Source organism: Ailuropoda melanoleuca, chromosome 1, assembly GCF_002007445.2.
Source record: "Ailuropoda melanoleuca isolate Jingjing chromosome 1, ASM200744v2, whole genome shotgun sequence".
Taxonomy (NCBI): domain Eukaryota; kingdom Metazoa; phylum Chordata; class Mammalia; order Carnivora; family Ursidae; genus Ailuropoda; species Ailuropoda melanoleuca.
Genome location: NC_048218.1, coordinates 64,687,846 through 64,710,590, shown reverse-complemented (window position 1 = coordinate 64,710,590; position 22,745 = coordinate 64,687,846). Strand labels below are relative to the sequence as shown.

Sequence of the window (22,745 nt, the reverse complement as noted above, 5' to 3'; positions counted from 1 at the left end):
AAGTATCAACTCTGGAATTTCATTTCATATCTTTCCAGTGGCAGCTGATGAAGTCTGACAATGTATCACTATCTGTCAGCTCTTTGCTCAGGTTTTGTGGAGTAGATAGGAGAAGGTTTTGTTGCTGGATGATTACCAGTTTATTTGCTTTGCCTTTTTGGTATGGATTACTCCAAAGCACAGAAACAATTTACCACTATAATAATAATTACAAGGATTCTTCTCCCTTAGTCACACTCCTGGCTGATAGATGTTTAGATAAAATATAGCAACTTAATTTGAAATCTAAATTCATTCCACAATTTTAAAGAGAACTTAAAATCTAAGAATAAATGTAAGAAACATTAAGTGTTATTGAAAATTACATACTTAAAGAGACTGGTCAGTAATCATCCTCAAGTACAAAATAAAAATACCCAGTACGTAATTCCTACAGAAACACTTAAAATAGAATTAGTCTTCAATTTTGGAATGAGTTTTATATCAACAGTTTTTAAAAGTATACGTAATTTTCTTGGAACACAAAAAAATTTCACCCAGAGATGTATAACAAATAGTGGTTAGGATCCCAGGTTAGCAGTAAAAAGCCCATTAACCCGATTCCGTAGTGAAATCTTTGAAGAAGGACATTATTATTATTCTTAGAAGAATGTCGAGGGAAATGCATCCCACTCTGAATAGCTATTTCACAGCTACTGTCTCTGCATACAAACTTTCATTACTTTAAATTCGAAGGTAAAAAAAGAACCAATGAGGGGAAAAAATGATATCCTACAGAAACTTAAAACACATCCCTTATAGACTAATATAATACCCACAGATAATAATGAGAATTTATTCTAAGCCTAAGGTTATTAGGAAAATATTTATTTTTTGTTTTTAAAAATTCTGAACATCTAATTGGCTTTATTAAATGACTTGTGAACTGGGCAGCCTCTCGTCCAGCAAGTAGAGGGGAACGCCCAGGAAAATATTTTATTCATTTATTTATTTATTTTTCCAGGGAAAATATTTTAAATAAAAGTATTCATTAAGAAAAAAAGTTTCTGTACAGTAACCTCAACTCCTGTTTCTTCCTCCAATTACACTAGCCTTTCAGGATTATAAAATATTTAGTAATTCTATAACACAAATAGCTGGTGATTATATTGACTTTCTTTGACTAGAAGATACACATGATGAGAGAAAACAAAAGGATGACAGTGAATAAAGAACACACTGCTGGCTAAAGCAGTGACCAAACTATTCACAGAATTAAATGGGAAACATCTGGTAATTAAAATAAATGCCACTTAAAATATGAAGTAATTTTCAAGATTCTTAAAAACAAAACCCCTCATGCTCACTGTGTATTTGCCAGACACAGACCACATAAATCAATCAACACATGCCCCTTCCACGTGACTCATTAGTGGCACATTAGGAAATGTATGGATGGAATGTCACTGGTAGCTTTTATAGCATATTCTATCTACAAAACACTTTATAATAATTTATCGGTCAGTCAGTGGTACTCAGAGCAGAGATGGCTATTGACCCAAACACGGATGAGTCTAGGAGTTGGAAATAAGAAAATATTGAAATAAATGACAGGAAAAATCAAACTCTTAAGAACCAGGAAATGCTACTTCTAAGGATTCACAAGCCACTAACAGAACGAGCTGCTTTTAGGAAACACGTTTGGAAAAAATCCTTTCGACATTTTTATGTCTGAAAGAAATAAACCCTCACATGTAATTTGTAATCAGGCAAGTTAAAATAACTGAAAAATTACCACAATCTGCATATAATAATTGCACGTTGTAAAAAAAAGAAAAAATGATAATGATGAGGACATACAGACAGGGGACTATCAGTATGCTTTTCACTGAAAGCATGAAGGACAGCTTTGGTTTTACTGATTTTCAATCAAGCATGGTACAGAGAGAGAGAGAGAGAGAGACAGGATGTTTCAGAAAAGTAGAGCCTGGTGGCAGGTGGGTCTGAAAACCCCTTAAGACCATTCCACTCCCTTGGCCTCATTTCATGCTCATTAAAACCCTTCTGATTTTGGCTTCCTAGGTATCTGAATTCTGGGAAGGGAAGAGGAAATCTTCATCACAGACAAAATTTCTGTTATAATTAAGCATTGTTGATGGAACTGTAAGTAGTTCATCTTCTAATAGGTCATTTGAAAATGCCTGTCAAAATAAATACTGCATTTACTCTTTGACCCAGAAAGTCCACTTCCAGGTATTTATCCTATAGCTATTAAGGTACGAGAATATTGTGAACACTCAATGCAATATTGTTTGTAATATGAAAAGATTAAAAACAAGCTAAATGTCCATCAATAGGGGGTTGGTTGTTTAAAAATTCATCAAACATCCAAAGGTGTACTATGCAACCATTAAAAATGGAAGTAATTCTGTATATAGTGATACTAAGGACATCTAAGGTATGTAAGCGAAAAAGGTGTGGAAAAGTGTGTTATCTTTTTAAAAAGAATGGACACAGGGACACACATACACACACCCTTTTGTAAATTCATAGAATTCTCTGGGAAAATACCCAAGAAATGGACATGCAGGGTTGCCCCTAAAGAGAAAAACTGGAGGCCATAGGAGGGTAGACATTTCTCATCGTATACCTTTTTACTACTAATTGAACTTGAATTATTTATTTTGTACACATCTTGACTAGCAATAAAGAGAATTTTATTATGAACTAATGAAGTAGCAGCTAATCCAACTGCCCCTCATGCAAGTTTCTCAGCTCACGATTCAGAAATCGTTATCGCTGGGTGGCCTGACCCACAGACTTCCCACCCGGGAGCCACGTAACCCAGCCCTTGTGCAGGATCCTTGACACAAATATTCCCACTTCATTCTATAAGAAATCCTATTACACGTAGGATAAATGGGCTGAGAGGGATGAAATAACTTCAGAGGCTAGTAAACAAAAAGCAAGTATTTTCATTCAGTTCTCTCACTCTAGGGGTTTGCTTCTTGTATTGTATAAACATGACGACCAAGAGGGTGTTTTACAACTGGATGGATGTACTGAAATCATTCGTTATTACAGAAAGAATAAAAATAGTTTACACGGGAAAGGGTTAAATTAAGATCATCATAATCAGCATGGGGAAAAGCAGCTGTGTTAGGACTGATTTCATATACTCCCCAGTGCTCTGGGACACGCATAAACTAGAGGCTGATTTGAATTTGACTTCCATTTGAGTTTTCAGTTGAGAGGCTGATATGGTATCTTTACACACTGGCTTGGCAGATCCAGTGGGTGAATGTCATCTATTAAAAGTCAGGCAGACAAGATAATTTCCTACTCGTCAGAGAGGGTTCAAACTACATGATTGTTAAATATTTCTATGACTTTCTATAGTGCTGACACTAAAATTATAATAAACTGCCTCTCAATTAAAAAGTCAAGGTAATTTAGCAGAACAAACACAATGCTGATGCGGAGTTTTTTTCAGAGAAGTTAATAAAATTTCACAAGCCCACAATTCAAACTGCAAAAAACAAAGTCCTGTGGAGCACAAAATTCAGTTACAATGGATGTATTTCAAGAACATGAACTGGATCATAACCCTGAAAGTACTACTTCCCCCACTCCTGCGCCCAATGACAAACCAAGTTAGTAAACTTTAGGGAAATAAAACTATGTATAAAATACGTTTTTATTAACCCAAACACTCAAACCTTAGGTGATCAGTGTTATAAAACAATCATAAAATTTCAGATAAGAATTATTTCAGGGGCGCCTGGGTGGCGCAGTCATTAAGCGTCTGCCTTCGGCTCAGGGTGTGATCCTGGCGTTCTGGGATCGAGCCCCACGTCAGGCTCCTCTGCTAGGAGCCTGCTTCTTCCTCTCCCACTCCCCCTGCTGTGTTCCCTCTCTCACTGGCTGTCTGTCAAATAAATAAATAAATAAAATCTTAAAAAAAAAAAAAGAATTATTTCATTCAGGGACGCCTGGGTGGCTCAGTCGGTCAAGCATCTGCCTTCGATTCAGGTCATGATCCGGGGGTTCTGGGATGGAGCCCTGAGTTGGTCTCCCTGCTCACTGGGGAATCTGTTTCTCCCTCTGCCCCTCCCCCTGCTTGTACTTGCACTGTCTCTCAAATAAATAAATAAGATCTTCAAAAAAAAAAAAAAAGAACTACTTCATTCGACGTTTAATGAGATTCTCAAGACACCACTAATAACAAAAACAACTTCGAACCTTGGATTTAAAACACTGCTTTCAAATATATTATCATATTTGATCATCCTACTGACTCTTTGAAGCATGTAAGGCATCTTACAGATGAAGTGACCAAAGTTCTGAAAGTCAAGATTTAGAAACAATGTAAATTAGCATTGCTAAAAATAATATAATTAAGGCGTACAGAATCTAGCCTGTTTTCTACCAAGCCACTGTGTCAGATTGAAGGAAAAAAAAAGAGTAAGACTTGGTGTTTCTTTTATTCATTGGTATGGACACAAAAGGCACACTTCCCAAATCTGTTTTGAGCACAAAATCTGGAAGTCATCGCACATAAGACAGATGACAAAATAAAAAATAGAGCACCAAAAAGTTACAAACAAGACAGTGAACTTTAATCATGATAAATGTAAAATGGGTTCAAAAATTAGTGTTTAGGTATATAATAGGGAAAACTCAAATTATATTGTTTCAGCAAACTCAACACCAAAGTGCTAGCATTTTTCAAAATGCCATTTTCAAAGCATTTATCTGTTCAGTGAAAAATGACTGTGTGAGTTGTGGCTAAGAGGGCTAGATACCTACTTTTCAGATAAGGTGAAAAATGTCTTTTCATAATTTTGTATATAGAATGAGCTTCAAGATTTTGAAACTCACATTATCTAGTCATGAGTTAATTTATTTGCCATATTGAAGATACTTCAATTAATAACGATATAATACAATTTTAAATACTGAGTTTCCTTAAGGAAATAAAAGCATACTGCTGATAGCCTCCAAGCGGATGTATATAAGCAAGTACATGTACCAAGACGCTGTACCTCTAGATAGAATGGAATGATCAGCTTTTCTTCTAGAGAGATGGCAACAATAATAGCAACATCAGTGGATCACAAAAAATACTGCAACAGAAGGTTTTAGTAGTAGCAGCACTTGTAACACATGGGTTGAACAAAATTATATTTTATTTTATTATTTTTTAAAGATTTTATTTGACAGAGAGAGATAGAGCACAGCAGGGGGAGCAGTAGGCAGAGGGAGAGGAAGAAGCAGGCTCGTCAAGCAGGGAGCCCGATGCGGGGCTCGATCCCAGGACCCTGGGATCATGACCTGAGCTGAAGGCAGACGCTTAATGACTGAGCCACCCAGGCGCCCCTAGCTTTTAATTTATTATGTCAAAAATTATAACTAATGCATGCATTTTCACACTTTTCATGCAGGTTCTTCTGATATTTAAAAGTAACAACAGGAATACTAAATTTACTAGAAATGGGAAAAAGACTAGATATTTTCCTCATTAAAAAAAAGAATGACTCTGGTAAAAAAGAAATGCGAATTTGCCCTTACTGGCTTTAAATATCAGTCTAAAGGTCCAGATTTGTCTATAATTAGATTTTGTAGTAATTTCTCTTTCATGAAACCTCTTTTACTTAAAAGGAATTAGGTCAGGTTTTTAAAAAGGCAGTAAGAGTATCTGTGACAGATTTATTCAAATTCTCCGTTGTTCCATTAAAATGTGCCCTTTTGCCTGCCTACAGCTACTGCTGGATAACAGAGTGACCACAGTTGCTATTACCAGCCATAAGTCATATCTACTGACATTCAAAATGGAGATAATACACACTTCATTCATCCATCCATTCACCCACTTACTCATTCATTCATTACTCAGGGCTTGTGCTAGGTAGTGGGGTGGGAGTTGGGGTCAGAATTGATAAGGCACAAGTCCATGCTCCAGATTTTCAGATTGGTGGGGGAGATAAGACACACGTGCAAGTAACTATTAGGAGGTAAGTATCAGGAAAGAGAAAAAAAACACCCACCATGATCATTCAGGAAAGGAATGTGAAAATCTAGTTTTTAATGCAGTTTAAAAAGTATCTACTAGAAGTTTCTTTTTTTTCTTTCTTTAAGGAGTTTCTAAGTGACATTCAAAAACTAACTTGCAATTGGAAACAACATAATTTATAAATTCAGTGGTTGTGAAGATGACCGCATCAAACTCAACCTTTTAATTCTGGCCTTGATTTAATTTAGAAGTCTGCTTTCCTTTCTGTCCAACATAACTATTTTCAAGGACAGACTAGAAAAACATAGTCCTGACCAGGGTCAATTATATCAATTTTCCTTTAAGTTTTAAAAAGATGTATAGTTTTCAATACATACTTTTTTTTCTGATTATAAAAGTAAAACATTAAAAAAATAAGTAAAACATGCTCATTATTACAAATCTAGACAAACAGGGAGGTATAAATTTATTTTCTTAATGCCTGCACCCAGAAATAAACTGTTAATTTTATCAAATAGAAAATACATAAAGTTTAATGAATGTAATATCTTATAATGAATATTCTACACTTAATTCAAGGGCAAAATGTGTTCATTATATACTCACAACTTTATTCTTATAAAATCTAACAGATACATACTGACATACAGTTCCATGCACACACACACAAATCTGAGTATGATGCCATGAATAAGAAGAGTTGTAAACTAAAACTATTCTACCAGAATGTTGTGCAACTGCTAAATTATGAAATTATACCCGAATAAAATAAAATAGAACAAAAATTCTGGCTCAGAATACTTGCCAAAATGGTTCAAAACCCTAATGTAGGAATATTAGTACATAAAAAGTACACAGTATCCAAAAACTATTATTCTGGACAACCGGGCTTTATAGGCAAAGCAATAAAAATTAAAGAGGGGGATTCCTGGCAGGATGGTACAGGGCAGAAATTTCCAAACCTTCCTTCACAGCACACTTAGTGCCTCAGTAATTTTTTCATGGTGCCCAAGGCTAAAAGAAACAACTAACAATTCTGTTAATTACATAGCTGGGGCCAAACCATTTAAGAAATATATAGGTCCTAACAATTTACTGGCCATTTAAAAAATAATACCCATATATTGAAAGAAATATGTTTTTATTTCATTCTCAAATAACCACAATCACTTGTAATGAGATACGTGCAATCTGATGGGCACTGCATGACTTCTCAAATCTTGGAATCAAATCTGAGAATCAGACTGACACCCACCCTCATATCCTGTTCCTGATTTTTGTGCAGTATTTAGTTTTTATCACAGCCACTGCAGGAAACCAAACTTTGCAAAGATAGGATGTTATCAAAAAGAATGCAGCAGGGATCTAATGATGAAACTGGGAACTCTCTTGAATTAGAGGTTCACAGAGTATCTGACAGATATGGAATATCCCTGTGTTTCCTTTAGAAATTCAAAATAACCCATGATGCCCTTGTGAATTTGCTGAGGCACGCCAGGGAAGCTGGCTTGGTAGGAACTCTAAAACAAACACTATCTTCGAAAAATTTGATGCCTCTGATATATAAATTGCTGGTCATTTTATTACAAAGCACACATATGCAAATTGGGATACTATGACAGATCATTTTATAGACCAAGAGAGCTCTTGTTGCTTCTTCCTTTCCTTTAAGAAAAGATTGCTAAAGATGCAGATTTTTAAGTCTGTTTGCAGGTAATAGCCACCTACTGGATTATGTGTTTAATTATGGGATTATTTGTTATGAAGGCAGACTGGAAGACTGTAGGATTACTTGTTTAACAAGCACTTGCATAGGTAAGAGTACACAAGAGTCTGAAAGTGGCTCTACCGGGGCCTACTGCCCAGCGGCATGTATGTTTTATGGGGACTCCATGAGAGGAAGGTTCCTTTAGTCTCCGTATAAGTCAGGCTGCAGATGGAATTAAGGTTGCTAAACAGTCGACCTTAAAATTGGGAGATTATCCTGGATTATCTGGTAGCCTCGATGTAATCACATGGATCCTTAAAAGTGGAAGGCAGGGCAGAAGACGAGAGCTCAGAGGAAGATGTGACTTGGAAGAAAGGTGCAGGTGATGTTGTATGCAAAGGACTTGACCCATTGCTGACTTAACAGACAGAGGAAGGGAGCTACGAACCCAGGAATGTTGGTGGCCTCTGGAAGTTAGAAAAGGCAAGGATGTGGATTCTTCCCTAGAGTTTGACTCTTTCTTGCCTAGTGAGACCCAGGTTGGACTTCTAACTGACAGAAATGTAAGACAATAAATCTGTGTCATTTTAAGCCACTATATTTGTGGTAACTTGTTACAGCAGCCATAGAAAACTAATACAGACCCCCCAAATGATACTTTTAATAACAATGCAATAGCAACTATAAATATTTCAGGTCACTTAGATGAGCTAAGCAAGCTGCCTATAATACACTTGCAATAGGTATTTGCCATTAAGCTGTGTTTTGTATTAATGATGCAAGAAGACTGAATAACCTACAGGCGCTGGTTGAAAGAATTTTCCTGGTGTATACCTCAAACATCATAGCTGTATGCCTTTGTTCATTTTCCGTACTGCTTAACAATGATGTAATGGCTATAAAGAAGATAAAAATCTTTGCATCATGCTCTGATATCAATTTTAAAAGAATATAGGCTTTTCCACACTATATAACTTTAAAGATTATACTACCTTTCCATACATAAAATACCAATGAAAATATTTTAAATTATTTCTTGAACTCCTTTTAGATGGGAAGATAGTTTGATGCCTGGGCATGGGAAACATTTCTGTACATTTATTAGTTTCATAATTTTTATAGTTTTATAACAATAATTATTATATTTCCATTAGTTATGGAAAACAAGAAAAATTCCTACTTTTAGGGTATATATATTTTTGTGAACTGAAAATATCTATTCAAAGTTCAAAACAGTTTGTGTTCACCTGTGGTTAAAGGCAGGTGTGTGATGCTGTTCAAACAGGTCAAGGTGAACCACGTGGACGATAGGGTAGCCCCAGAAAACAGGAGGAGAAGAATTAGTTTCAGCATACCCCTGATAAAATCTGCAAACCTGAAAAGAAACAATGTTCTATTATAATTCTACCTAGATTTTTAAGATACTATTTAAATTAATGACACACTTTCATTAAACAATAATTTCCTGAAGAAGTTTCCATGAGTTCTTTTTAAAGCAAGTAACATACATTTTGTGTGTATGTGATAAGTGTTACTTTGTGGTAAATATTTTTTTCCCTTAAAAAACACACAAAATGTCATCTCTGTTCAAGATCTATAACTTACAGGATGGATTCTGTGGTTTTAAATGCTACTTTTACTTTTCTTAAGTATTTTTCTATACTTTCCAAACATTCTATAATGAGCACGTATTATTCTAGTTTTAGAAAACAGGCTAACTTGTTGACATAAACTGGCAAAGTCGGCTCTTCCAAAATCCAAACTCGGAGAATACAAATGCTTACCCTCAGAGCCCCTGCGTTCCTTTATGATCTGGGCTCTGCCTCCACTCTTTTCTGCCTTACTCTTCTCCAGCTGGGCAGCCCTGTTTCCATTTCTCATATAAGCAAGGGTTGTTTCCCACAGCAACACGCAGCTTTTGCATTTGTCCTGTTTGCCTGGAATGCTGGTTCCGCCCATTGCTGACGTGACTTACTCCTGCTTACTCCCCAGGTCGTTCAGGTCTCAGAGTCTTCAGTAAGACTCTCCACGCTCATGGGAGAAGTCCTCACCATCCATCCCATCTCCATACCCTGTTTCTTCATAGCATTTGTCTCTATTGGCATTCCTCTTGTTTTTGCATGTGTTTATTTTTTGTCTTCCCTACTAGACTGCAAGCTCCGGGAGAGCAAGAATGTAGCTCTGGAGTAACGGATACTACCCTATAAAGGTTGTGACTTACGCTTCATAGCATTTTAAGTTTTCAAAATTCCTGCTTTTTTCTGAATTAACATGAAATTAAAAGGCAAATGGTAGAGATGCTTATTGTTTAGTTATGACCCACAGCTTTTCTATTTGCCAATCATTTTTCCTCATCTGCTAACTGTTGGCTGGAGGGGCACAATTCTCTGGCTGTGCCTACATACAACTTACTCTGTCCTTGAGAATTGTTCCTCTCGTGGAAAAACCGGTCCCACCCCAAATATAACATTTCCCATGTTTTTTCGACTTTGAGGCTTTAAAATTGATCTTAATTTCTGTTGTGATTACATTACTGTCCTTCTTAATACTTTCGATGCAATCTTTTGTGCTTATTCGAAGGGCTAAGGTTAATCACGTTTGTAAGCGTTATCTAGACTAAAATAGCTTCCTATGACAGCTGAGGCCATCTTTTGGTGGAAGAAATGGATGCACCTTTGCCCAGTGACTTGGGTTGGTTCTCAACTATTAAAGTTCACTAGCAGAAAATTCTTACGTACCCTGAAAAAGGTTCCACAACTTGACAGAAATTTCCCTCAAGAAAATCCAAAAACTGTTATAATTTCACGCCCACCAAACACTTTTTTGGTTTATGTTTTGGTATGCTGCAAGAATGTACTTGTCTGACAGGCAGATGGCAAGGCATAAGAGAATAAAATAGTTTTCTGGTACAATCAGAGCTGAAAAAGTTGAACAGTGAGGACGTTGACAGGGCCAGATCACACAAGAATAAGCTAACCACTGTGATCTGCTATTTTTGCAGACCTAGTCCTTTCCAGTGGGGTAATACCATCAAAGTATACTGTTGGACATTTGGTAGTGGCCTTTAGTAACATAATTACCTAAAAATTCACCAAGCACTAATGTCTATAAGGAGATTCTGTTCTAGGGATCCCCAAAATGGTGTTATGAACATAACTTTAAAATTGATTCTAGGCCTAGCAGAGAGCTACAATTGATTTCAGATCCCAAAGTAAGGGTAGTATTTTTTAGAACTTCCATTTCAACAAATTAGAAATGTCCTCACTCTCATTTTTCCCTCTAGCTCCATTTCTATACAGATAAAATTAAGGGTTTATAGAACGAAAATAAAGTGAAAGGTACATGTGAGATGTCATTTCTGATACATAATAGTTCCCTCTTTGACCTAGCTGGTGCTCAGAATAGGATTTGGTTAATGATGACTCACTATAATCGGCTTGGAGATTTAATTAGAAAAATTAGGTAGGATTCTGTCAAATGTGACAGGTCAATATATTTATGTAGTGATTTCCCACAAATGCTCTCTTCCTATTCCTCTTCTTTAGCTTTTAGATTTTATTCTTACATTTCCCTAACTTATAAAAACCTCAGAGTGATTTCGAAATTACAGTGTCAATTTATTCTTTCATTATCCCAGAAACACTATGTAAACTGTAAGGTTTAGATATAATATTATCCTGTGTCAATTATGTTTAAGTATTTAGAAATTGAGGTGATTTACGTATCTTATTTGATCTCCCCAAATATGTAATTAGATTCTTCTCTTTCTGGTAAAGTTGATTGCTTAATTTTGTTTTTGATGAAACAAGGTAAATGATTAGGGAAGTGAATGAGTATTATCTCCTTGGAAACACCTAGAATAGTTTTATAGGCAGTCACCTGGATGAGTGATATTTCCTTTTTTTTTTCCCCCAGAAAAAAAATGAGACCTTTTCCTTCTGACTCATTCTAAAAATGTGTTGTCATAACAGGTTAAGATCAAAGGGAGTCTGGTGAAACTGGAAGTCTTTATGCACATTTTTCATCAAAATGGGAAAACACAAGAATGTATGTGCCAAAAAAGACTGAAAATAAATACCTGCTAATCAGATCCTCCCTTTTCATGGAAAGTTCTAGAGATGCTCTTAAAAATGATTCTTTTCAATTCTTCTCTATTCTTGATAAGTAATCAATTTGTCTTTATTATCGTATCACCTTTATCTGGGTTCCATTTGTAGATGCTGTTCTCCAATAATACGGAGAGAGGTGGTTTAATTATGCTGGAAATACATCTTCATCCTCCAAAAACATTTTAGGACAGACTCCTCCTGGGAAAGGTGTCTTGTAGTAGCAAATTCTACTGCATATGAATTTTCCTGTAGACTGAACAAGTGCCCTTCTCTGACCTTTGCCTTTTTATTTCCCCCTGAATTTTAACATTTACCAAAAGCAGCCATTTTTTTTTTCCTGTTTTTTGGTTTTGGTTTGGTCCATTCACGTTTAACATAAAATATTCTCACCTTGCCATAGCTATTCCAACAACACAGCCTCCAACTATGGACCAAAATCCAATCCAGCCAGCATCTACCTGTGGAGAAAGTGCAGACACTTTTAATATAAGACTATCAGGTTACAATTAAGAAGGCATGAAAAAAAGAGCCTCTCTAATCAATATATAATTCAATATATACATATGAGTTTCTATGAACATGTATAATTCAATATATAATCAATAGCTAAACGGCAACAAATCTAGAAAATACTATTTAAGAAAATGAATAAATGAAAGGATTCATGTGTGACTAATACAACTTATCTAAGTAAGTACATCCTTGATGAACTTTTTATTGGAATATTTAAATCAACAAAATAATCAGATGTTTTCACAAATAGATGTTTTCAAGCATGTACTAACATTGTACTAGAACTCTTAATAGGAAAAGGGCAGAAGATGGTCACTGACCTCAAGAAATTTAAATACAAGCAACATACAGGAAACTACTAGGAAATAATCAGGTGCTCAAACATCTGGCAACAATTAAAGATGTATCAAGAGTCACAGAAGAGAGAGCAAGCGAGAGTGAGAGAAATGGGGGTTGAGCTCCTAGGGAGACTGCTGAAAGACAATTTGAGCTGGGTTTCAAATACATAGCTCATTCCATTCATGGAAAAACATTTCCAACCCTGCCATTTAGCAGCTTTGTGACCCTGGACGAATTATGTCTTCTTACCCAAAAAATGGACCAAATGAGGTAATTTGTGTACAGTGGTCAGCATACAGGAAGTGCTCAGTAAAGGCTGTTATTACTACTTGATGATGATTCTCCATCTATCTAATGTCTTATGTCTTTCCTCCCCTCGTGGCCAAACTTTCTCAGAGCAATCTACAAATGCTGCCTAGATTTACCCATCACTCACGTATCTTTAACTCCTACTATGACTTGGCTTCTGTCCCAATTCATATCCTTAAGTCTTGGTTTCCTCATTATTACAATGAGGATAACAAAGGGTTTCTTTTTGAGATTTAAATAAGCTAATAAATGTAAAATGTTCAATATGTGTTAGTGGTTACCATTGGAATTCTATGTGTCCCTAACAGTATCAGTGCATTTTGTCTCCTCTTTCCCTTCCCATGGCCACCATATTGCTTATTACCTTATTTCTTACTTTTGGATTCCTGTAATAGCTTTTTTTTTTTTTTAAGATTTTATTTATTTACTTGACAGAGATAGAGACAGCCAGCGAGAGAGGGAACACAAGCAGGGGGAGTGGGAGAGGAAGAACACAAGCGAGAGAGGGAACACAAGCAGGGGGAGTGGGAGAGGAAGAAGCAGGCTTCCAGCAGAGAAGCCTGATGTGGGGCTTGATCCCAGAATGCGGGGATCACGCCCTGAGCTGAAGGCAGACACTTAACGACTGAGCCACCCAGGCACCCCCCATAATAGCTTCTTAAGCGGTCTCCACAATCTATTCTGCCCACTACTGCCAGAATAATTATCCCAATCATTCCACTTTCCTGCTCAGAAACAGCTACTGGCTTTCATTGTGGTTACAGGGCCAAGTCCAAACTTGACCTGGCACTTGAGAGCTGCCCAAACTAACTTCTACCATTTATTATTTTCCTAGTCATATTTCTCATTACACCTATGCACCAAAATATGTTATCTTCTACCTGGGCCTTTAGCTGGATTTCACGTCTCAGCTGCCATTCAAACACATATGACTACATGCGCTGGAAGCGGGCAGAATGGAGGTGTGCCACCTCTAGGCGAGAACCCGGAAGACGGCTGTGTGCCTCCTCTGCGCTCCCTTCCCTTTGTGACCACTCGAACTGGGATGTAGTCAGCAGCCTGAACCCTGCATACGATGACAAGGTGCGAGGGGACAGGACTGCTGCAAAGTGGAAGCAGCCTCGGTCTCTAAGCAGTGTGAGGAAAAGGGCTATCCAAACTGTGGACAAATGTCCTAGATTGCTATGTAAATGAGAAATAAATTCCTTAAGCCTCAGAATTTTGGGATTCTAAGTCTCATAGCAGCTTAGCCTACTCTAAGTAATACAATTACTTAACAGTGTTTGATGCCAGAACGAAGATAAGTACTCTCTGGAGAAAGAGAACAGCCTGAGGCTTAATTTATCTCTACGTGTTTTTTTTTTTCATATCATTGGCATTTGGGGCCAGAGAATTCTCTGTTCTGCACAACTGCCCCTCTCACTGCAGAGCATTTAGCGCCCGTCGCCTAAGGCCCACCCAAACATTTCCATCTATCCCCTGCGTGAGTGGGGCCCTGTGTCAGGCTAAGAACCACTATGCATCTGACTGTACTGTACTGATCCTGCTCCTTTCAGGCCAACTGTGCTTTTTGGCTTCCGTTGTTCATAATATATATATATTCTATCCACTAATTAATTAAAAATTTTAATTTTTTTTAAAGATTTTATTTATTTATTTGACAGAGATAGAGACAGCCAGCGAGAGAGAGAACGCAAGCAGGGGGAGTGGGAGAGGAAGAAGCAGGCTCATAGCAGAAGAGCCTGATGTGGGGCTCGATCCCATAACGCCGGGATCACGCCCTGAGCCGAAGGCAGACGCTCAACCACTGTGCCACCCAGGTGCCCCCCAAAATTTTAATTTTTAAAAAAGATTTATTTATTTTAAAGAGAGAGAGAGAACATGCAAGGGTGGGGGGGCAGAGGGAGAGAGAGAATCTCAAGCAGACTCCCTGCTGAGCGCAGAGCCTGACTCAGGGCTCAATCCCAGGACCCCAAGAACCTGACCCTCAGCTGAAATTGAGAGTCTGATGCTTAACCAACTGACCCATCCAGGTGCCCCCTCTTTGCTCATTTAATTTTAAATTTCACTTTATTTAATACCTGGTGTGATTAGAGAGATACTTGAAAGGGCGTCTCAGGATTTATAATGTGAAGCATAAGATCTGCAAAATCAGAATCATTTAAATGGGCACTACACTCTTCTTTCTTGGAATTGAGCACGCTTAGAATACCTGCCATCCAAAAAAATCAGTTAGAAAACTAAAGGAAGGCTTTCTTTTTACGGTGAAGGTACACTTGGTCATCTGGATTGATACTCTGGTTGAGAACTAGAAAATCTAGGGGAAAATCCATCTGATGGCATCAGAAGGCCAAGAAGGTAATTCCAGAATTATGGAACCATGATATAGAATGGGAAGGAAATCCAGAAAGATAAGCCTGGTATTTGGGGACACTTTTCCCTTTGGGGTGTCTGCTGATCTCAGAAAAGGTAGCTAAGGGGCTGAGGGTTATCAATAGCCTTGTTGACCTAGGAAACAAAAAAATATGAGTTCAGGGCCTATTGTAAGGTGGGTGGCCTTGTTAAAAAAACAAGCAGGGAGAGTGGCAGACAGAGAGAAGGGAGAAGCAGGGAGAGTGGCAGACAGAGAGAAGGGAGAAGCAGGCTTCCCACTGAGCAGGAAGCCTGACGTGGGGCTCGATCCCAGGACTCTGAGATCATGGGTCACACTTAACTGACTGAGCCACCCAGGTGCCCCTAAACCTCAGCTTTTAGATGGTGACTTTGAAGGACTATACCTAAGAGTACTATACACTGGAAATAGAACAGTATTCTGTGGGACTAAAACCCAGCTTTAAGTAATCACAATTCCTGAAACTGGAGTAAATGATTCCTAGACTCCTGTAAGAAAAAACATAGATCTTTCTGGGGTTAAATAACATCATCTTGACGCTTAAATGAGCTCTACAACTTTTTATATACTCTGTCTGGTACTCAGTTGAAAATAAAGGCACACCTCATAAGGAGATAAGAAACCTTGGGAGATAAGAAAACATAAATGAATACCAAAAATATAAACAGACCCACAGGGGATCCAGATAAAATAATTATGAGATTTTAAGCAACTACTTTTAATAATTCAAAAAAGTAAAAGATCAAGCACTTCTACAGAAATGTGGAAACTATGAAAAAGAATCAAATAAAAATTATATAACTTAAGAATATAATTGAAATTAACAACTCAGAGATGAGTTTAACAAAATAATAGAGATGAAAACTGAAATAGTGAGTTGGAAGAAAGGCTAGATGATACATCCAGTCTGAAGCAGAGAAAGGCAAAAGGACAGAAAATTCAGAAAAGAGATTAAGAGACGTAGGGAATATAGTATGAAGGTATAACATACAGAGTCTCCAAAGGAAATTAGAGAAAATAGAACCTAAAGAAGTTAATTTTTATTTTACTTCAACTAATTTAAATTTCTTTTTTTAAAAAAAGATTTTATTTATTTGAGAGAGAGAGAGCCCGCACGAGCAGGGGGAGGGTCAGAGGGAGAAGCAGACTCCCCACTGAGCAGGAAGACCGACGTGGGGCTCTATCCCAGGACCCAGGGATCATGACCTGAGCCAAAGGCAGACGCTTAACTAACTGAGGCACCCAGGCGCCCTCAACTAATTTAAATTTCAAATTAAATAGCCACGAGTGGCTAGTAGCTACTGTACCAGACAATGTAGTTCTACAGGATAACATATCGGAATATATTAATAAATATATGATTTACAAGGAACTTAATTACAAAGAAGTTAATTCTTAAACTGATTTATAGATTTAAAAAATTCTAGCCAAAATCCCAATAAAGGGGCATATTTATTCTACAAAAAGCAAAATTTATTATAACACTAAAACACCTTGAAACACTTTGGTATCAGCACAAAGACAGGCAAATAGACTAGAGGGAAAAAAGTAGTTTAGAAACACATCTCTGCACACAAGGGCACTTCATTATGACAAAGATGAACTAGAGAGCAATGAGAAAAGCATCATCTTTAAAAAAAAAACTGATACTAGGTTAATGGATACCTATATGGGAAAAAAGAAACTGAATTTCTACCTTAAAACAAGCACAAAATTCAATTCTAGGTTTAAATGTGACAAGAATAATGATAAAGCTTCTAGAATAGCACTGTCCAACGGTGCTTTCTATGATGACAGAACTGTTCTGTATCTGCTGCCCAATATGGTATATATGGTATATTATATATATATATTTTATATATATATATTTTATATATATTTTATACATATATTAATATATATATTAATGAACTTCGAGTAAGCAAAGATTTCTCTCCCTCTCTCTGCATTATGGTCTCTGCTACATCCAACATGTACACTATTTCCGAGTTGGTTTCTATTCAATACTTCCTCTTTGTAAATACGGGTCACATTTCCTGTCTAATTTTTTTTTTTTTAACAGTATGGTACATGCCATGGATGATACAACATAAAGATTCTGAATCCTTTTATCTTTCTCTAAACTGGTTGATTTTTGTGTTTTGTGTTAGTAGGCAGTTCAATTAATAACTAATCACCTTGAACTTGTATAGGCTTAATTCTGTGTTTACTAAGGTAGGTAAGTAGAAACCAAAGTGTTTCCCAAGCCCTCCTCACTTGGTAGGACTCAATCTCCAAACTGTCTCCTCTGCAGATTTTTGTCAGGGCTTGTGATGGGTGGGTCTAAATAGAACAGGCCTTGTTTTACCTAGGACATGGTCCTTGATTCTAATTTTGGCCTAGATTCTTGTGTCTCAAAAGCAGCCCAGGTATTAACAAGGTGTTAAGGAGGTCTTACCGTTCCGGCTGAGCCCAGCACTGCTTGCCCTCTACTGTATTCGTTCTGCTTTACACCTCCTAGCAGTCTTTCTGTTAAGCCTCTGGTAGCTCTGCCCTTTATATGTGCATTCCATTTCTCAGCCAAGACTTGCTGAAGACCCCACACAGTCTTCTGGGGAGACCCCGTCTGCACAGCTCTCTTCTTTACAATCAGCAAGAAAAAAGTAGCCCAATAGTAGGCAAGAGACTTGAACAGGTGTGTCACAAAAAAGGATATTCAAATGTCCAACAAACACTTAAAAAGATACCACTATAATGGCATTTAACTGCACAGCCACCAGCATTTCTAACTTTAAAAAGACTAACATTGCCAAGCGTTGGTAAAGATGTGGAGCAATGAGAAATTTCATGTCCTGCTGGTAGGACTATAAACTGACACAACCGCTTTGGGGGAAGTTGGCATCATCTATCAAACCAGGCATATACTATAACCAGTAATTCTATTCCTAGCTATATATCCAAACAGAAATGTGTATAGAGGTGCATCAAGAGTGTATGAGAACATTCCTACAGCATTGTTGGTGACAGTCAAAACTGTAAACAATCCAAATGTTCACCAAAAGTAGAATGCACAAATTGTTGCTCATTCATACAACAGAATGGCATACCAGCGCGCTGAATTCCTTCCGTTTGCCCCTTTAAAGCCCTCTACTCCTTTCCATCATGCCACCTGGAAGTGAGGAGAAGGAATACATGGCCGGAAGCATATAGGTGAAATGGTCATTTTTAAAGAAATGAGATACTTTATTCTGAGACTAGAGAGAAAGTGAGAAATTACATGACAAAGTAACCACATATTTGATAATGGGATCTTAATCTTCTTTATAAAGTATGAAGCAAGACCAGGATGGAGTCAACAAAATGAAGATTTTCCTTCTTTATTTTTCTGTTTATTAGCATCATTAATAGCAGCCAAATAAATGTAAAATTCATTGCTGTTAACAAAATCCAGGAAGAAAATCATTATTTTTAACTATTTCCTAAGGATCTTGCTTTTGCAACAATGATATCAGATAATATTTTACCCAGGCCTTGAAGCTTAAACCAAGAACATGCAGACAATATTTATAATTTAAATGAACTAAAAATACCTACAGCTTATATAAAAATAAAATGCTTACTTGGCTGACATGCACTGGTGTTAAAATTAAGTCCAGAACTCCAGACCAACCAGCAAATACACCAAGTGGTATGGCATATGCTAAAGCAATCATCAAAAATCTCATGTTGCTGTAAAAGAGAAGTAAAAGAAAATATTACTACAGATTCAAAAATCTTGATTTTAAATTCTTACTCATGAAAAATGTAAGTCCTTTCCAGTTTGGAAACTGGAACACCAGAATCAGAAATAGAAAATGTTTGTCAGTTTCATAATAAATTCAAAGTTCTTTAAATTTTTTTGTTTTTATAAAAATCCTTCTTGTTCGTATTGTTTAAAGTTGTCAATGTTTATTATATAGATGAATTACCAACATTATTTCATAGAATGAATAGGGAGGTTCAGTTAAAAAAAAGCTCTTATGTGAAAGGATAAATTATCATTTCTCCTTATGAATGAAGTGGAGGGGAAAAAAAATCAAAGCTTAAAAAGAAATACATAATTTGCTAGTTTTACTATTTTCAGAGAGCAGTTTTAACTTTTGTTTTATTGCTATTAAAATTTGCATTAGTCAAAGATTTTAATAGGCAATACAAGGCAAACGGCTCAAAACCAAAAAGTTTAAAAATATGGGGAAAACACATCCCTACCCTATTCCCCTCTTCCCACAATTACCAGTGTTAGCACTTTCTTAGGCAACTTCCCATAAACATTTCAAAATATACAAGCTTATGTATATGTACAAATGTGTGTGTGTGTAAGAATATATTCTTATTACAGAAATTTGTACGTATATTATAGACGTGTGCATATTAATATATGTACTCTGTGTGTGTGTATATATATATATTCTTTACCCAATCTTTTTACATAAATGGTAGTATATTACAACCATTTGCTGAATTTTACTTTTTTAACTAATAAGTCTTAGACCTCTTCCATAGTCAATAAAGAGCTTCCTCATTCTTTCTTAGAGGTGCATTGTACTCCATTATGTTGCTATATCATAATTTAACCAGCCCTCGCTGAGAGATTTGTATTTTTTATTACATATGGTATATACACGATATATATATATTACATTTTATATATAAAATTGTATTCTTTTGTTCCTACAGTCATTTCACACGTGCACTAGTACATTTGGGGAACTGACTTCTAGAAGTGCAACTGCCACGTCAAGAGAGTATGTGGATTTGTGACTTCAACAGATGATGCCAGTTGCCCCCTAGAGATCGTACTTTCCTACACACTATCAAAATGGCTAAAACAACAACACAGTGGTAACACCAAAGTCTGGTGAAGATGCACAGACACCAGATGCTTGTGGTGATGAAAAATGGTACAGCCATTCTGGAAAATGGCTTGGCAGGTTTAAGAAAAAAAAAAAAAACAAACTTAATATGCAACTACCATACAATGGCAATTGCACTCCTGGGATTTATCCCAGAGAAATGAAAACTTATGTTCCCACAAAAACCTGCATATAAATGTTTATTTGTCATGGCCAGAAACCCTCTAGAATCGACACAGATGTCCCTCAACAGGTGAACAGTTAAACAAACTGTACATCCACACCATGGAATACTATTTGGCAATAAAAAGGAGTAACTACTGAAACACAAAACCACCTGGTAGACTCTCCAGAGAATTATGCTTTTTTTTTTTTTTCAAGTTTTTATTTAAATTCCAGTTAACAGTGTAATATTAGTTTCAGGTGACAAATTTGGTGATTCAACACTTACACACAACACCCAGTGCTCATCACTAAAAGTGCCCTCCATAACCCATCATCCATTTAACCCATGCCATGCCCACCTCCCCTCCAGCAACCCTCAGTTTGTTCTCTATAGTTAAGAGTCTGTTTTCTGGTTTGCTTCCCCCGCCTCTCTTTTTTTTAAGCCAATCTCAAAATGTATGTACTATATGATTCCATTTACATAACATTCTTGAAGCGACATTATAGTAATGGAGAACAGATCAGTGTTTGCTAGGGGTTAAGAAGCAGAGCAGGAGGGAAGTAGATGTGGCTACAAAAGGACAAAAAATGGGATCCTTGTGATGATGGAAATGTTCTGTATCTTGACTATCAATGTTAATCTTCTGGTAGTGATATTGTACAACAGTTTTGTAAGATGTTATCACTAGGGGAAACTGGGTAAAGAGCCCATGTTATCCTTCTGTATTATTTCCTACAACTGCATGTGAATCTATAATTATTTCACACAAAAAAAGTTTAATTTAAAAAATGTAATAAAAATTACATACCATTAACAATAGCTAGGAAAGCCCAAGATCTCTATGGGGGGAAAGAAAAAGCAAACTTTAAACTAATTAAGGGCATAGAAAATGATCTAAATAGATGGAGAGACAGTCTATATAGTCAATTCACCTCAAATTAATCAATAAATTCAATATAATCCCTATTAACGTTCTAGTTGAATTTTTTAGAAACTTAAATATGCTCTAAAGTTTATATAGAAAAATAAAAGTCCTTGGAAAGCTAACTTAACTTTAAAAAAAAAAAAAGAAAAAGGAGGCCCTTATCAAGACAAATTGCATGGCCGAAATAAAAAATGGTACACGAATGGCTGAAGAATAAGCACAATGGAGAACAGAGGGCTAACAACCTGCTAATGATTGTTCAGTAAATAGTGCTAGTTTCTTTTACGGAAAAAACCCCACAAAACTTCTGCATCATTAGTTAACATCATATACTAAGGAAGATTCTAGGTGGGTTGAATACCTCAATGTAAAAGATAAAACCAGAAAATTAATAATTAAGGAATCCATGGACAAAATTTGTAGGTAGATGACAGAATGGGAATAGATATTTGAAATTTATCATTATTATTTTTAAAGATTTATTCTTTAATTTTTTTTTAAAGATTTTTATTTATTTCAGAGACAGCGAGCGAGTGCACAAGGAGGGGGAGCGGCAGAGAGAGAGAGGGAGAAGCGGGCTTCCCACTGAGGCGGGGCTTGATCCTAGGACTCCAGGATCATGACCTGAGCCAGAAGACAGACACTTAACCGAATGAGCCACCCAGGTGTCCCTAAAGATTTATTTATTTATTTTAGAGAGATAATAAATATATAATGGTGGTGAAAACTTTGGAGCATAAACAATGATTTTTTTGTTTCCCCAAACAATGGAATTAGAATCTAGAGAAGCAGTTATTCTGATTAATCCACAAAGTAGTGACTTCAGGCATCCTTGGAAGGGCCAGGGAAAACTACATGATAGGCTAGGGGGATGGGGCATGGCAGGTCCAAAGAACTCCCCTGGAGAGCCCTCCCCTAGAGGCAATGCTGCAGACTTAACAAATAATGGAAGAAATGAAGGAATGTTAGGCATTGGTGAAAGGGAAAGATCTTACACTTTATGGTTTTAACAGAGAATAAAGATCTTGACTATAGAGTAATTAGAAGCAAACCAGGGTATATATTGTGGTCAGAGTGATAATTTTACGTTGTTTTTCCTTGTCAGAACAATTTTTTACACAACTCCTTAGCTTAAAATCCCTCAGTGACTCCTTATTTTCCACAGACTAGTCCAAATTATTAGTCTGGCATAATATGACCAAATCTACCTCTCCTGACTGCTAACTAAACTCTGGTGCTGCATAGGGAAAAAACTTAAACAACATTAAAAAAAAACCCATCATTTTAAACTGTCATCTTACACATATGCACCACTGGTCACCATTCAATTTAATGAATATTTTTATTTGCCTATTATGTGGAAGGCAATATTCTATGTGCTGCAGAGATGTGATTTTTAAAAACTTTTTGCTATACTCCAA

At 36.6% G+C, this 22,745-nt stretch overlaps 1 protein-coding gene across 1 annotated transcript in view; it reads right to left on the bottom strand.

The window, feature by feature from the left end:
- The window catches only part of SLC49A4 (solute carrier family 49 member 4), a 76,777-nt gene that overhangs the window by 18,936 nt on the left and 35,096 nt on the right, over positions 1-22,745 (bottom strand). The window contains 3 exon segments of the mRNA XM_002922578.4: positions 8,948-9,075; positions 12,200-12,267; positions 18,962-19,070. Of these exon segments, the coding sequence (XP_002922624.3) occupies positions 8,948-9,075; positions 12,200-12,267; positions 18,962-19,070 (305 nt within the window).